We start from the raw sequence: 15636 nt of genomic DNA on the forward strand, positions 1-15636 counted from the left end.
CAGCTTTCTCTCATCCAACAGATGCGGCGACATGATCGTGGCCGTTAACAGCCATGCTACGGCCGGCATGAGCCACGCGGCGCTGGTGGCTTTACTCAAAGAGGTACGTGGAAAGGTCACACTGACGGTAGTGTCCTGGCCGGGCAGCATCCTGTGATGGGCAACCTGTGTTACTCCATGCAGCCATAAATACTGGACCAGCATCAGGGTTGCGTCACTGCAGGAACAACCCCTTCGAGTCGCTTCATGTACTGGGTGCCAAATATTCCTGAAGGATCTGCGGTTGTTTGCCATAAACAGCTCAAAAAGCAAGAGCAAAATACATTCCAAGCTGGAACAAGGAAGGACAAGAGGAACCAAGGGACAATTTAGCCATTTTCTGCACACTCTGGTCACTCGGACTCAAAAAATTAATAATTAAAAGGTATTTCCAAAATCCTTCAGTGAAAATTGGCAAAACGGAAGTGAGGACTGAAATCCCACGTTTACATCTCCCACGATAGATTAAATTGCTTTATTGCGCAAACATTCCACAAAGGAGTTAAACTAGGTGGACAATTGCACCATGTGCTAGAGTACTAGGAGAATAAAAAGGAATGACGTTTCTAATAAAAACGCCTTTTAAACCACAATTCTTTAATAATAATAATAATAATAAATAAAAGAATAAACTGCTGGGACACTTTTATGACCATGAAAGATGCAATTTGTCGTGTTGCAAATCGTTACGATGTACACATCTGCAGCGCAGATTATTGTATTCTTCAAGTTGTATTTTTCACACTTCGGTGCAATTGTACTATAAGAAATAAAATCCGACATTAGATGACGGATGTTAGTGTGGACTCATCTCATGTAGCTGTAACATACTGACAAGCACTTTCAGAACTTGAAACAATTGTGGCAATTCAACCAAAAGTTGTCAAATAAACACACCTTGGTTCATGTACAAACTTTATACAGGTACTTTTTGTTTTTTATAATCCTTTTGAATATTGCTGCAACTGACAATTTTAAAATCGTATGTTACACATATAATGAGATAATGCTCAGATATCACCATTAGAATCAATTGTTCAACATGTAATGTGCTGGTGTTGCATTAAAATCCATTTTCAATAGACAAGGTCATGTCTCTATTCGGTTATAAACACCGCTAAGTATAGTTACATTGTTTAGTTTAGCATTGTTTAGTTATATTGTTCAGCACGCAATTCCAATCCCAACTCAGCTATGAACTATCATCTTTGTGTTCTGCATTTAGAGCAAGGAATCAACATGTGTCCTCCTTTTGGATGGAGGTTAAGCAGGAAGACCCGTCTGAGAGCACTCGTCATTGGTGGACGTCAAAGAAGGCAAGTGTTTAGCGAAGAGAATGCGAGTTAAAGGTAGAGGACAAAAAAGGGAAAAAACCAATGGAAAGTCACATTATCCGGTGTTGGGCGACCATGTGCGGGAGGGATGCAGCACCATTATTCCACGAGAAAGTCAATCAACTCACACCTGTTTGATGGAGGTGGAAAACGCCGTCTCAGGCGTCGTTCCAGAATATCCCATAAATGCTCAATTGGGTTCAGATCTGGTGACCGAGAAGGCCATGACATATGGAAAACAGTGTCATGCTCATCAAACCATTGGGCGACCACACGTGCTCTGTGGATGGGGGATTTAGGGGGTTTTAATGGCCGAAGCCTTTTCTATTATAAAAAAAGGTTAAAAAAGAAGCGTCAAACCAGAAATCAAAGCCATAATCAAAAACAATAATCAAACAAGGCCAGATACATTCAAAGTACACCGCCCCCATGCCAACTAATTAAATATCCTACTCATAGAGGCTGCATTGGGAGGGAGAGGTGTACACTAATTGATTGATGAATTGTATAATTTAATATCAGGCTAACCCCCGCTCTTGCAGGGAAAATGGCCTTAAAATGCATGTTGTTGTGTTGTTGTTGTATAATTTAATATCAATAAAAGATTATCACAAAATATTTTCTTAATCAATTGGCTAATAGCATAACTAAACCAATAGTGCTTCATCCGAAGATGTATCTTTTAGAAATTTAATTAAATAAGTCATTAATAAAAAATTAAATAATTAATTGATTAATCAATAAATAATTAATCGATTAATCAATAAATAATAATTAATCGATTAAATGATTAATCAATAAATCAAAAATATCCTTGATAGCCACATCACTTGGTCACTGTCATGTCCAAATATTAGCTTCCCAGCTCAAAAGGTGCCTGAGATATTGGCCAAATGAGAAAGAAAATAAATAAATGATTAATAATGAAAATAAATAAATAATAATGAAAAAATTAAATTGTTAATCAATTCGGTCACAGAACACATAAACCACCACCATTTCATCAGAATCTGTAACTGTTTAAAAAAAATATTATTATTAATTAATCGAATAATTAATCGATTAATTGATGAATTTATTAATCAATAAATCAAAAATATCCTTGATAGCCACATCACTTGGTCACTCATGTCCAAATATTAGCTTCTGAGCTCAAAAGGTGCCTGAGATATTGGCCAAATGAGAAAGAAAATAAATAAATGATTAATAATGAAAATAAAGAAATAATAATCATAAAAAAATTAAATTATTAATCGATTCGGTCAGAGAACACATAAACCACCACCATTTCATCAGAATCTGTAACTTAAAAAAAAACAAACATTTTAGTCATTAATCGAATAATTAAATAATTAATCGATTAATTGATTAATTAATAAATCAAAAATAACCTTTGCAGCCAAATCACCTGGTCATTGGCATGTCCAAATATCAGCTTCCTAACTCAAAAGGTGCCTGAGTTACTGGTCAGAAGAGAAAGGAAATTTGATTAATTAAATAAGTACTTAATTAATCGCTAATAATTAAATAACTCCTCAATTAATTGATTATTCAAAAAACAAAAAATACCGTTTTTGAGAAAGGACTTGCTCACTACTGTGCCGAAATTTCAGCTTCCTCGCTCAAAGGATGGCTGAGATATCGCCCGGACAAGCAAGCAAGAAAACAAGAAAACAAACAAGTACACATACATTCAAAGTACACCGCCCCCCTTCCAAATAATTAAATATCTTACAGCGCGGCATTGCCGGGGCGCCTCCAGCGCCCGGCAATACCGCAGTGCAGCTCATTGAGGCTGCATTGGGAGGGAGAGATGTACACTAATTGATTGATTAATTGTATAATTAAAATCAATAAAAGATTATCACAAAATATTTTCATAATCAATTGGCTAATAGCATAACTAAACCACTAGTGCTTCATCCGAAGATGTATCTTTTAGAAATTTAATTAAATAACTCATTAATAAAAAATGAAATAATCAATTGATTAATCAATAAATAATTAATTGATTAAATGATTAATCAATAAATCAAAAATATCCTTGATAGCCACATCACATGGTCACTGTCATGTCCAAATATTAGCTTCCCAGCTCCAAAGGTACCTGAGATATTGGCCAAATAAGAAAGAAAATAAATAAATAATTAATAATGAAAATAAATAAATAATAATCATAAAAAAATTAAATTATTAAACAATTCTGTCACAGACCACATAAACCACCACCATTTCATCAGAATCTGTAACTGATTTTTTTTTTTTTTTTTTGGCATTAATCGAATAATTAAATAATTAATCGATACATTGAATAATTACTTAATCAATAAATCAAAAATATCCTTGATAGCCACATCACATGGTCACTGTCATGTCCAAATATTAGCTTCTGAGCTCAAAAGGTGCCTGAGATATTGGCCAAATGAGAAAGAAGACAAATAAATGATTAATAATGAAAATAAATAAATAATAATCATAAAAAAATTAAATTAATCAATTCGGTCAGAGAACACATAAACCACCACCATTTCATCAGAATCTCTAACTTAAAAAAAAAAAATTTTTTTGGTCATTAATCAAATGATTAAATAATTAATCGATTAATTGATTAATTAATAAATCAAAAATAGCCTTTGCAGCCAAATCACCTGGTCATTGGCATGTCCAAATATCAGCTTCCTAACTCAAAAGGTGCCTGAGTTAATGGTCAGAAGAGAAATGAAATTTAATTAATTAAATAAGTACTTCATTAATCGCTAATAATTAAATAACTCATCAATTAATTGATTAATAAAAAAACAAAAAATACCGTTTTTGACAAAGGACTTGCTCACTGTTGTCCCGAAATTTCAGCTTCCGAGCTCAAAGGATGGTTGAGATATCGCCCGGACAAACAAACAAGAAAGCAAGAAAACAAACAACCAGAGTGAAAACTGAGTACTCTCTTTCAGTGTGCGTCACTGCCGAGCCCCCTTCGGTGCCCGGCAATGACGATTTGCAATGCCTGGAGATGGCATAGGAAAGGAGCGGTGTACAACAAGAAAACAACCAAGAAAACAAACAAACAAACAACCAGAGTGAAAACTGAGTACTCCCTTTAAGCGTGCGTCACTGCCGAGCCCCCTTCGGTGCCCAGCAATGACGATTTGCAATGCCTGGGGATGGCATAGGAAAGGTGCGGTGTACAAAAATCAGTTCCAGATTCTGATGAAATGGTGGTGGCTTATGTGTTCTGTGACCGAATTGATTAATAATTTAATTTTTTAATGATTATTGTACACCGCTCCTTTCCTATGCCACCTCCAGGCATTGCAAATCGTCATTGCCGGGCACCGAAGGGGGCTCGGCAGTGACGCACGCTGAAAGAGAGTACTCAGTTTTCACTCTGGTTTCTTGTTTGTTGTACACCGCTCCTTTCCTATGCCATCTCCAGGCATTGCAAATCGTCATTGCCGGGCACCAAAGGGGGCTCGGCAGTGACGCACGCTGAAAGAGAGTACTCAGTTTTCACTCTGGTTTCTTGTTTGTTTTCTTGTTTTCTTGTTTGTTTGTTTTCTTTCTTGGTTGTCCGGACGATATCTCAGCCATCCTTTGAGCTAGGAAGCTGAAATTTCGGCACAGTAGTGAGCAAGTCCTTTGTCAAATACGGTATTTTTTGTTTTTTGAATAATCAATTAATTGAGGAGTTATTTAATTATTAGCGTTTAATTAAGTACTTATTTAATTAATTAAATTTCATTTATCTTCTGACCATTATTAACTCAGGCACCTTTTGAGTTAGGAAGCTGATATTTGGACATGCCAATGACCAGGTGATTTGGCTGCAAAGGATATTTTTTGATTTATTAATTAATCAATTAATCGATTAATTATTTAATTATTCGATTAATGACAAAAAAAATTTTTTTTTTAAAGTTACAGATTCTGATGAAATAGTGGTAGTTTATGTGTTCTCTGACCAAATTGATTAATAATTTAATTTTTTTATGATTATTATTTATTTATTTTCATTATTAATCATTTATTTATTTTCTTTCTCATTTGGCCAATATCTCAGGCACCTTTTGAGCTGGGAAGCTAATATTTGGACATGAGTGACCAAGTGATGTGGCTATCAAGGATATTTTTGATTTATTGATTAATCATTTCATCTATTAATTATTTATTGATTAATCGATTAATTATTTATTGAGTAATCAATTAATTATTTAATTTTTTATAAATGACTTATTTAATTAAATTTCTAAAAGATACATCTTCGGATGAAGCACTAGTGGTTTAGTTATGCGATTAGCCAATTGATTATGAAAATATTTTGTGATAATCTTTTATTGATTTTAATTATACAATTAATCAATCAATTAGTGTACACCTCTCCCTCCCAATGCAGCCTCAATGAGCTGCACTGCGGTATTGCCGGGCGCCAGAGGCGCCCCGGCAATGCCGCGCTGCAGCATATTTAATTATTTGGCATGGGGCGGTGTACTTTGAATGTATTTGTACTTGTTATTTATTTATTTTCATTATTAATCATTCATTTATTTTCTTTCTCATTTGGCCAATATCTCAGGCACCTTTTGAGCTGGGAAGCTAATATTTGGACATGACAGTGACCAAGTGATGTGGCTATCAAGGATATTTTTGATTTATTGATTAATCATTTAATCGCTTAAATATTTATTGATTAATTGATTAATTATTTATTGATTAATCAATTAATTATTTAATTTTTTATTAATGATTTATTTAATTAAATTTCTAAAAGATAGGTCTTCGGATGAAGCACTACTGGTTTAGTTATGCTATTAGCCAATTGATTAAGTAAATATTTTGTGATAATCTTTTATTGATTTTAATTATACAATTAATCAATCAATTAGCGAACACCTCTCCTTCGCAATGCAGCCTCTATGAGGTGGACTGCGGTATTGCCGGGCGCCTTAGGCGCCCCGGCAATGCCGCGCTGTAGGATATTTCATTATTTGGCATGGGGGCGGTGTACTTTGAATGTATGTGTACTTGTTGTACACCGCTCCTTTCCTATGCCATCTCCAGGCATTGCAAATCGTCATTGCTGGGCACCGAAGGGGGCTCGGCAGTGACGCACGCTGAAAGAGAGTACTCAGTTTTCACTCTGGTTTTTTTTTTTTTTTTTTTCTTTCTTGTTGTACACCGCTCCTTTCCTATGCCATCTCCAGGCATTGCAAATCGTCATTGCTGGGCACCAAAGGGGGCTCGGCAGTGACGCACGCTGAAAGAGAGTACACAGTTTTCACTCTGGTTGTTTGTTTTCTTGTTGTACACCGCTCCTTTCCTATGCCATCTCCAGGCATTGCAAATCGTCATTGCCGGGCACCAAAGGGGGCTCGGCAGTGACGCACGCTGAAAGAGAGTACTCAGTTTTCACTCTGGTTTCTGGTTGTACACCGCTCCTTTCCTATGCCTTCTCCAGGCATTGCAAATCGTCATTGCCGGGCACCAAAGGGGGCTCGGCAGTGACGCACGCTGAAAGAGAGTACTCAGTTTTCACTCTGGTTTCTTTCTTGTTTTCTTTCTTGCTTTCTTGCTTTCTTGTTTGTTTGTCCGGACGATATCTCAGCCATCCTTTGAGCTAGGAAGCTGAAATTTCGGCACAATAGTGAGCAAGTCCTTTCTCAAAAACGGTATTTTTTTTTTTGATTAATCAATAAATTGAGGAGTTATTTAATTATTAGCAATTAATTAAGTACTTATTTAATTAATCAAATTTCCTTTCTCTTCTGACCATTAACTCAGGCACCTTTTGAGTTAGGAAGCTGATATTTGGACATGCCAATGACCAGGTGATTTGGCTGCAAAGGATATTTTTGATTTATTAATTAATCAATCAATTAATCGATTAATTATTTAATTATTTGATTAATGACTAAAAATTTTTTTTATTTTAAGTTACAGATTCTGATGAAATGGTGGTGGTTTATGCATTCTCTGACCGAATTGATTAATAATTTAATTTTTTAATGATTATTATTTATTTATTTATTTATTAATTATTTAATTATTTGATTAATGAGTTTTTTTTTTTTTAAAGTTACAGATTCTGATGAAATGGTGGTGGTTTATTTGTTCTCTGACCGAATTGATTAATAATTTAATTTTTTTATGATTATTATTTATTTATTTTCATTATTAATCATTTATTTATCTTCTTTCTCATTTGGCCAATATCTCAGGCACCTTTTGAGCTGGGAAGCTAATATTTGGACATGAGTGACCAAGTGATGTGGCTATCAAGGATATTTTTGATTTATTGATTAATGAATTATTAATTAATCAATTAATCAATTAATCGATTAATTATTTAATTATTTGATTTATGACCCAAATTTTTTTTTTTTCCCCCAGTTACAGATTCTGATGAAATGGTGGTGGCTTATGTGTTCTGTGACCGAATTGATTGATAATGCAATTTTTAATGATTATTTATTTATTTTCATTATTAATCATTTATTTATTTTCTTTCTCATTTGGCCAATATCTCAGGCACCTTTTGAGCTGGAAAGCTAATATTTGGACATGACAGTGACCAAGTGATGTGGCTATCAAGGATATTTTTGATTTATTGATTAATCATTTAATCGATTAATTATTTATTGGTGAATCAATTAATTATTTAATTTTTTATTAATGACATTTAATTAAATTTCTAAAAGATACATCTTCGGATGAAGCACGAGTGGTTTAGTTATGCTATTAGCCAATTGATTAAGGAAATAATTTGTGATAATCTTTTATTGATTTTAATTCTACAATTAATCAATCAATTAGCGTATACCTCTCCCTCCCAATGCAGCCTCTATGAGGTGCACTGCGGTATTGCCGGGTGCTGTAGGCGCCCCGGCAATGCCGCGCTGTAGGATATTTAATTATTTGGCATGGGGGCGGTGTACTTTGAATGTATGTGTACTTGTTTTCTTTCTTGTTTTCTTGCTTTCTTGTTTGTTTGTCCGGACGATATCTCAGCCATCCTTTGAGCTAGGAAGCTGAAATTTCAGCACAATAGTGAGCAAGTCCTTTGTCAAAAACGGTATTTTTTTTTTTGATTAATCAATAAATTGAGGAGTTATTTAATTATTAGCGATTAATTAAGTACTTATTTAATTAATCAAATTTCCTTTCTCTTCTGACCATGAACTCAGGCACCTTTTGAGTTAGGAAGCTGATATTTGGACATGCCAATGACCAGGTGATTTGGCTGCAAAAGATATTTTTGATTTATTAATTCATCAATTAATCGATTAATTATTTAATTATTTGATTAATGACAAAAAAATTTTTTTTTTTAAAGTTACAGATTCTGATGAAATAGTGGTAGTTTATGTGTTCTCTGACCAAATTGATTAATAATTTAATTTTTTTATGATTATTATTTATTTATTTTCATTATTAATCATTTATTTATTTTCTTTCTCATTTGGCCAATATCTCAGGCACCTTTTGAGCTGGGAAGCTAATATTTGGACATGAGTGACCAAGTGATGTGGCTATCAAGGATATTTTCGATTTATTGATTAATCATTTCATCTATTAATTATTTATTGATTAATCGATTAATTATTTATTGAGTAATCAATTAATTATTTAATTTTTTATAAATGACTTATTTAATAAAATTTATAAAGGATACATCTTCGGATGAAGCACTAGTGGTTTAGTTATGCGATTAGCCAATTGATTATGAAAATATTTTGTGATAATCTTTTATTGATTTTAATTATACAATTAATCAATGAGTGTACACCTCTCCCTCCCAATGCAGCCTCAATGAGCTGCACTGCAGCATATTTAATTATTTGGCATGGGGCGGTGTACTTTGAATGTATGTGTACTTGTTTTCTTTCTTGTTTGTTTTCTTGTTTTCTTGTTTGTTTGTCCGGACGATATCTCAGCCATCCTTTGAGCTAGGAAGCTGAAATTTCGGCACAGTAGTGAGCAAGTGCTTTCTCAAAAAGCGTATTTTTTGTTTTTTGAATAATCAATAAATTGAGGAGTTATTTAATTATTAGCGATTAATTAAGTACTTATTTAATTAATCAAATTTCCTTTCTCTTCTGACCATTAACTCAGGCACCTTTTGAGTTAGGAATCTGTTATTTGGACATGCCAATTTAGGTGATTTGGCTGCAAAGGCTATTTTTGATTTATTAATTAATCAATTAATCGATTAATTATTTAATTATTCGATTAATGCCAAAAAAATTTTTTTTTTAAAGTTACAGATTCTGATGAAATAGTGGTGGTTTATGTGTTCTCTGACCAAATTGATTAATAATTTAATTTTTTTATGATTATTATTTATTTATTTTCATTATTAATCATTTATTTATTTTCTTTCTCATTTGGCCAATATCTCAGGCACCTTTTGAGCTGGGAAGCTAATATTTGGACATGAGTGACCAAGTGATGTGGCTATCAAGGATATTTTTGATTTATTGATTAATCATTTCATCTATTAATTATTTATTGATTAATCGATTAATTATTTATTGACTAATCAATTAATTATTTAATTTTTTATAAATGACTTATTTAATTAAATTTCTAAAAGATACATCTTCGGATGAAGCACTAGTGGTTTAGTTTTGCGATTAGCCAATTGATTATGAAAATATTTTGTGATAATCTTTTATTGATTTTAATTATACAATTAATCAATCAATTAGTGTACACCTCTCCCTCCCAATGCAGCCTCAATGAGCTGCACTGCGGTATATTTAATTATTTGGCATGGGGCGGTGTACTTTGAATGTATCTGTACTTTTTTTTTTTTATTAAGTAATTAATTCAATAATTAAATAAATAATCGATTAATTGATTGATCAATAAATTGAAAATATCCTTGATAGCCACATCACTTGGTCAATCATGTCCAAATATTAGCTTCCGAGCTCAAAAGGTGCCTGAGATATTGGCGAAATGAGAAAGAAAATAAATAAATGATTAATAATGAAAATAAATAAATAATAATCATAAAAAAATTAAATTATTAATCAATTTGGTCAGAGAACACATAAACTACCACTATTTCTTCAGAATCTGTAACTTTAAAAAAAATAAAAAATTGTCATTAATCGAATAATTAAATAATTAATCGATTAATTGATTGATTAATAAATCAAAAATAGCCTTTGCAGCCAAATTACCTGGTCATTGGCATGTCCAAATATCAGCTTCCTAACTCAAAAGGTGCCTGAGTTAATGGTCAGAAGAGAAAGGAAATTTGATTAATTAAATAAGTACTTAATTAATCGCTAATAATTAAATAACTCCTCAATTTATTGATTAATCAAAAAACAAAAAATACCGTTTTTGACAAAGGACTTGCTCACTATTGTGCCGAAATTTCAGCTTCCTCGCTCAAAGGATGGCTGAGATATCGTCCGGACAAACAAACAAATAAACAAACAAGAAAGCAAGAAAACAAACAACGAGAGTGAAAACTGAGTACTCTCTTTCAGCGTGCGTCACTGCCGAGCCCCCTTCAGTGCCCGGCAATGACGATTTGCAATGCCTGGAGACGGCATAGGAAAGGTGCGGTGTACAAAACAACCAAGAAAACAAACAACCAGAGTGAAAACTGAGTACCCTCTTTCAGCGTGCGTCACTGCCGAGCCCCCTTCATTGCCCGGGAATGACGATTTGCAATGCCTGGAGGTGGCATAGGAAAGGAGCGGTGTACAACAAGAAAACAAACAACCAGAGTGAAAACTGAGTACTCCCTTTCAGCGTGCGTCACTGCCGAGCCCCCTTTGGTGCCCGGCAATGACGATTTGCAATGCCTGGAGATGGCATAGGAAAGGTGCGGTGTACAACAAGTACAGATACATTCAAAGTACACCGCCCCCATGCCAAATAATTAAATACCCTACAGCGCGGCATTGCCGGGGCGCCCCTGGCGCCCGACAATACCGCAGTGCAGCTCCTAGAGGCTGCATTGGGAGGGAGAAGTGTACACTAATTGATTGATTGATTGTATAATTAAAATCAATAAAAGATTATCACAAAATATTTTCTTAATCAATATTGACTAATAGCATAACTAAACTACTAGTGCTTCATCCGAAGATGTATCTTTTAGGAATTTAATTAAATAAGTCATTAATAAAAAATTAAATAATTAATTGATTAATCAATAAATAATTAATCGATTAATCAATAAATAATTAATAGATGAAATAATTAATCAATAAATCAAAAATATCCTTGATAGCCACATCACTTGGTCACTGTCATGTCCAAATATTAGCTTCCCAGCTCAAAAGGTGCCTGAGATATTGGCCAAATGAGAAAGAAAATAAATAAATGATTAATAATGAAAATAAATACATAATAATCATTAAAAAATTAAATTATTAAACAATTCTGTCACAGAACACAGAAACCACCACCATTTCATCAGAATCTGTCACTGAAAAAAAATTTTTTTTTTTAGTAATTAATCGAATAATTAAATAATTAATCGATTAATTGATTGATCAATAAATCAAAAATATCCTTGATAGCCACATCACTTGGTCACTCATGTCCAAATATTAGCTTCCGAGCTCAAAAGGTGCCTGAGATATTGGCCAAATGAGAAAGAAAATAAAGAAATGATTAATAATGAAAATAAAGAAATAATAATCATTAAAAAATTAAATTAATCAATTTGGTCAGAGAACACATAAACTACCACTATTTCATCAGAATCTGGAACTTTAATTTTTTTTTTTTTTTTGGCATTAATTGAATAATTAAATAATTAATCGATTAATTAATAAATCAAAAATAGCCTTTGCAGCCAAATCACCTGGTCATTGGCATGTCCAAATAACAGCTTCCTAACTCAAAAGGTGCCTGAGTTAATGGTCAGAAGAGAAAGGAAATTTGATTAATTAAATAAGTACTTAATTAATCGCTAATAATTAAATAACTCCTCAATTTATTGATTATTCAAAAAACAAAAAATACGGTTTTTGACAAAGGACTTGCTCACTACTGTGCCGAAATTTCAGCTTCCTCGCTCAAAGGATGGCTGAGATATCGCCCGGACAAACAAGCAAGAAAACAAGAAAACAAACAAGAAAACAACCAAGAAAACAAACAAACAAACAACCAGAGTGAAAACGGAGTACTCTCTTTCAGCGTGCGTCACTGCCGAGCCCCCTTCGGTGCCCGGCAATGACGATTTGCAATGCCTGGAGATGGCATAGGAAAGGAGCGGTGTACAACAAGAAAACAACCAGAGTGAAAACTGAGTACTTCCTTTCAGGGTGCGTCACTGCCGAGCCCCCTTCGGTGCCCGGCAATGACGATTTGCAATGCCTGGAGATGGCATGGGAAAGGTGCGGTGTACAACAAGTGAATAACAAGGAGAAGACATAAAATGTCATACAGCCATGGCTAAAAACGTTGGCACCATTGCACTTTTTTCAAATAACACACAATTGTCTCTAAAATAAATTGAAATTGACTAAAGTATTTGATCTCCACAATTCTTTATTTCACTGTTAATATTACAGAACCTTTGTTTTTGATTCAGAACTTAATATAACCTTTTAAATCAGAACATAAAAAAACAAATGGTATTGACAAAATTATTGGCACCCGAGACTTAATATTTGGTAACACGACCTTTGTACAAAATATCTGCAGTCAAGCGCTTCCTATAGCCATGAATGAGCTTCGTATACCTGTCTGCTGGCAGATTTCCCCACTCTTCTTGTGAAAACTGCTCCAGTTCTCCCAGATTTGAAGGGTGCCTTCTCCCAACTGCTGTTTTCAGATCTCCCCACAGGTGTTCAATGGGATTTAGATCTGTACTCATTGCTCGCCACTTCAGAACAGTCCAGCGTTTTGTCTTGAACCATTCCTGGGTACTTTTTGAAGTGGGGTTGGGGTCATTGTCCTGCTGCAAGACCCATGACCTTCAACGGAGACCCAGCTTTCTGACACTGGGTTGAACATTGTGCTCCAAAATGCCTTTGTAATCTCCTGATTTCATGATGCCATGCACACATTCAAGGCACCCAGTGCCAGAGGCTGCACAGCAACCATAAAACATCACTGAACCTCCTCAATGTTTGACTGTAGGGAAGGTGTTCTTTTCTTTGAAGGCTTCATTTTGTTTTCTGTAAACATAGAGATGATGTGCTTTACCAAAAAGCTCCAATTTGGTCTCACCTATCCACAGGACATTCTCCCAGAAGGATTTTGGCTTGTTCAGGTGTGTTTTGGAAAACTCCAGTCGGGCTTCCTGATGTCTCTCTCTCAGCAGTGGGGTCCTCCTGGGTCTCCTCCATAGAACCCCCTTACATTGAATTGGCGACGGATGGTGCGAGTTGAAACTGTTGTACCTTGTGTCTGAGAGTCAGCTTGAATCTGCTTGGCAGTTGATCGAGGTGCTTTCTCCACCATTCGAACAATCCTTCGCTGCAATCTTCGATCAAGTTTTCTCTTGCAGCCACATCCAAGGAGGGTGGCTACAGTGCCATGGGCCTTAAACTTCCTGATAACATTACGTACGGTGGACTCAGGCACATCCAGGTCTCTGGAGATGGACTTGTAGCCTTGAGATTGTCCATACTTGGCCATAATCATGTGTCTGACCTCAGACAATTCTCTGGTTTTCTTTCTTTTCTCCATGCTCATTGCCGTACACACAGTGACACAAAACAGCAGAATGACTCCTTTTCTCTATACAAACTGGTTGAATGAGTGACTTTTATATTTCAGGCACCTGCAACTCACCATAAGTGAGTTCAATTCCAAAGTAAAGGAGAATCACCTGCTTGAAATCAAATTATTTCTAACAACTTCTAAAAGGTGCCAATAACATTGTCTGGGACATTTTAGGATTTATTTGTGGAATAAGCTATGTTTTACTATTTTTTTTCAGCTTTTTTTGTTTTGTTCCACTGCAAACCAAAGAAATACATATGTGGATACCAAAATATTTTGTAATTTCAACTATTTTCTGGAAGAAATGGTGCATTATTTGAAAAAAGTGCGAAGGTGCCAATATTTTTGGCCACGACTACAGCCAACATGGTTTTAGTAATTTTGCTATAGGGAGTTAAAGGCCACCATTCGGCCATCTTTGATCAGATCGCAAAATAAAGTGAGTTGCACGTGTATGCCATCATGTACTGTGCTTGTGCCAAGTTTGAACAAAATCAGATCATGTATGTCCGATAAATTATTGGGAACACGTTAATGTAACAAAACAGTGTTAAGTTAAGTGTTAGCAAAACAGTGTTAAGTGTTAACTGTTAACAAAACAGTGTTAAGTTAAGCAAAACAAAGCCATCTTGGATCTGATCTAGAAAAAAATGGCATGCATATGCAAGTCATCATTCATCATCTGTGTGCCAAATTTAAACAAGATCAGTAAATGCACGTTCGATAAATGGTTGAGGACGTGCTCAACATCGGGTATTTTTTCTTTCTTTTTTTTACAACTCAAATGGCCTCCAGTTAGCTATCTTTGATCGCATCACAAAACAAAATAATGTGCATATTGTCCTGTCCGTAGCTAGTTAAGACCAGCCTTAACGAATAGCTGAACATTTTAACCTCCGCCACCAAAGGTGTATGGAAGTTATGTTTTCACCCCTGTCTGTTTGTCCGTTTGTGAACAAAATATCTCAAAAAGTTGTGGACGGATTCGGACAAAATTTGGCAGAGATGTAGCGTATGTGACAAGGACAAATGATTAGATTTTGGTGAAGATCCGGATTCGGATCCCGCTAGTATAATTTTTACGTGATTCTTCACCATTGGGAGATGGGCTTTCTCCCAAAAACAATACATAGCAGGATATCTCAAAAAGTTGTGGACGGATTTGGACAAAGCTTGGTGGACAGGTTGGGTGTCTGACAAGGACGATTCGATTTTGGTGAAGATCTGAATATGGATTCGGATGTGAGAATTATTTATTTTTAAGTGATTCTTCACCATTGGGAGATAGCCTGCTGTGTATCGTTTTTGGCCCCATCTCAAAAAGTTATGGATGGATTTGGACGAAACTTGGACAGGTTGTGTGTTGGACAAGGAAGAATCGATTCAATTTTGGTGAAGATCCGGATCCGGATCCAGCTAGTATAATTTTTGAAGCGATTCTTCACCATTGAGTGATATGGCCAACCAGGCGGAGGTATGCTCTCTACTGAGTGCCATTCTAGTATCTCCTGAGGCAGCAGCCAAAAATGGCGGTTATTTTGTTGTGTGCAGGAATGAAGGAATG

At 34.9% G+C, this 15636-nt stretch overlaps 2 protein-coding genes across 2 annotated transcripts in view; one reads left to right on the top strand and one right to left on the bottom strand.

Moving 5' to 3' along the window:
- Positions 1–374, top strand: part of LNX2 (ligand of numb-protein X 2) — a 65079-nt gene extending 64705 nt beyond the window's left edge. The window contains exon 12 of the mRNA XM_078766385.1: positions 22–374. Coding sequence (XP_078622511.1) covers positions 22–157 — 136 coding nt within the window. The 3' untranslated portion in view covers positions 158–374. The remainder of the gene's footprint in view (positions 1–21) is intronic.
- The window catches only part of LOC137413806 (uncharacterized), a 62782-nt gene continuing 47215 nt past the window's right edge, over positions 70–15636 (bottom strand). The window contains exons 17-18 of the mRNA XM_068099244.2: positions 693–1653; positions 70–165 (exon numbers count right to left, since the gene is read on the bottom strand). The gene's annotated coding sequence lies outside the window, so the exon portion shown is untranslated. The remainder of the gene's footprint in view (positions 166–692; positions 1654–15636) is intronic.

Source organism: Myxine glutinosa, chromosome 12, assembly GCF_964187855.1.
Source record: "Myxine glutinosa chromosome 12, kmMyxGlut1.1, whole genome shotgun sequence".
Lineage (NCBI taxonomy): Eukaryota > Metazoa > Chordata > Myxini > Myxiniformes > Myxinidae > Myxine > Myxine glutinosa.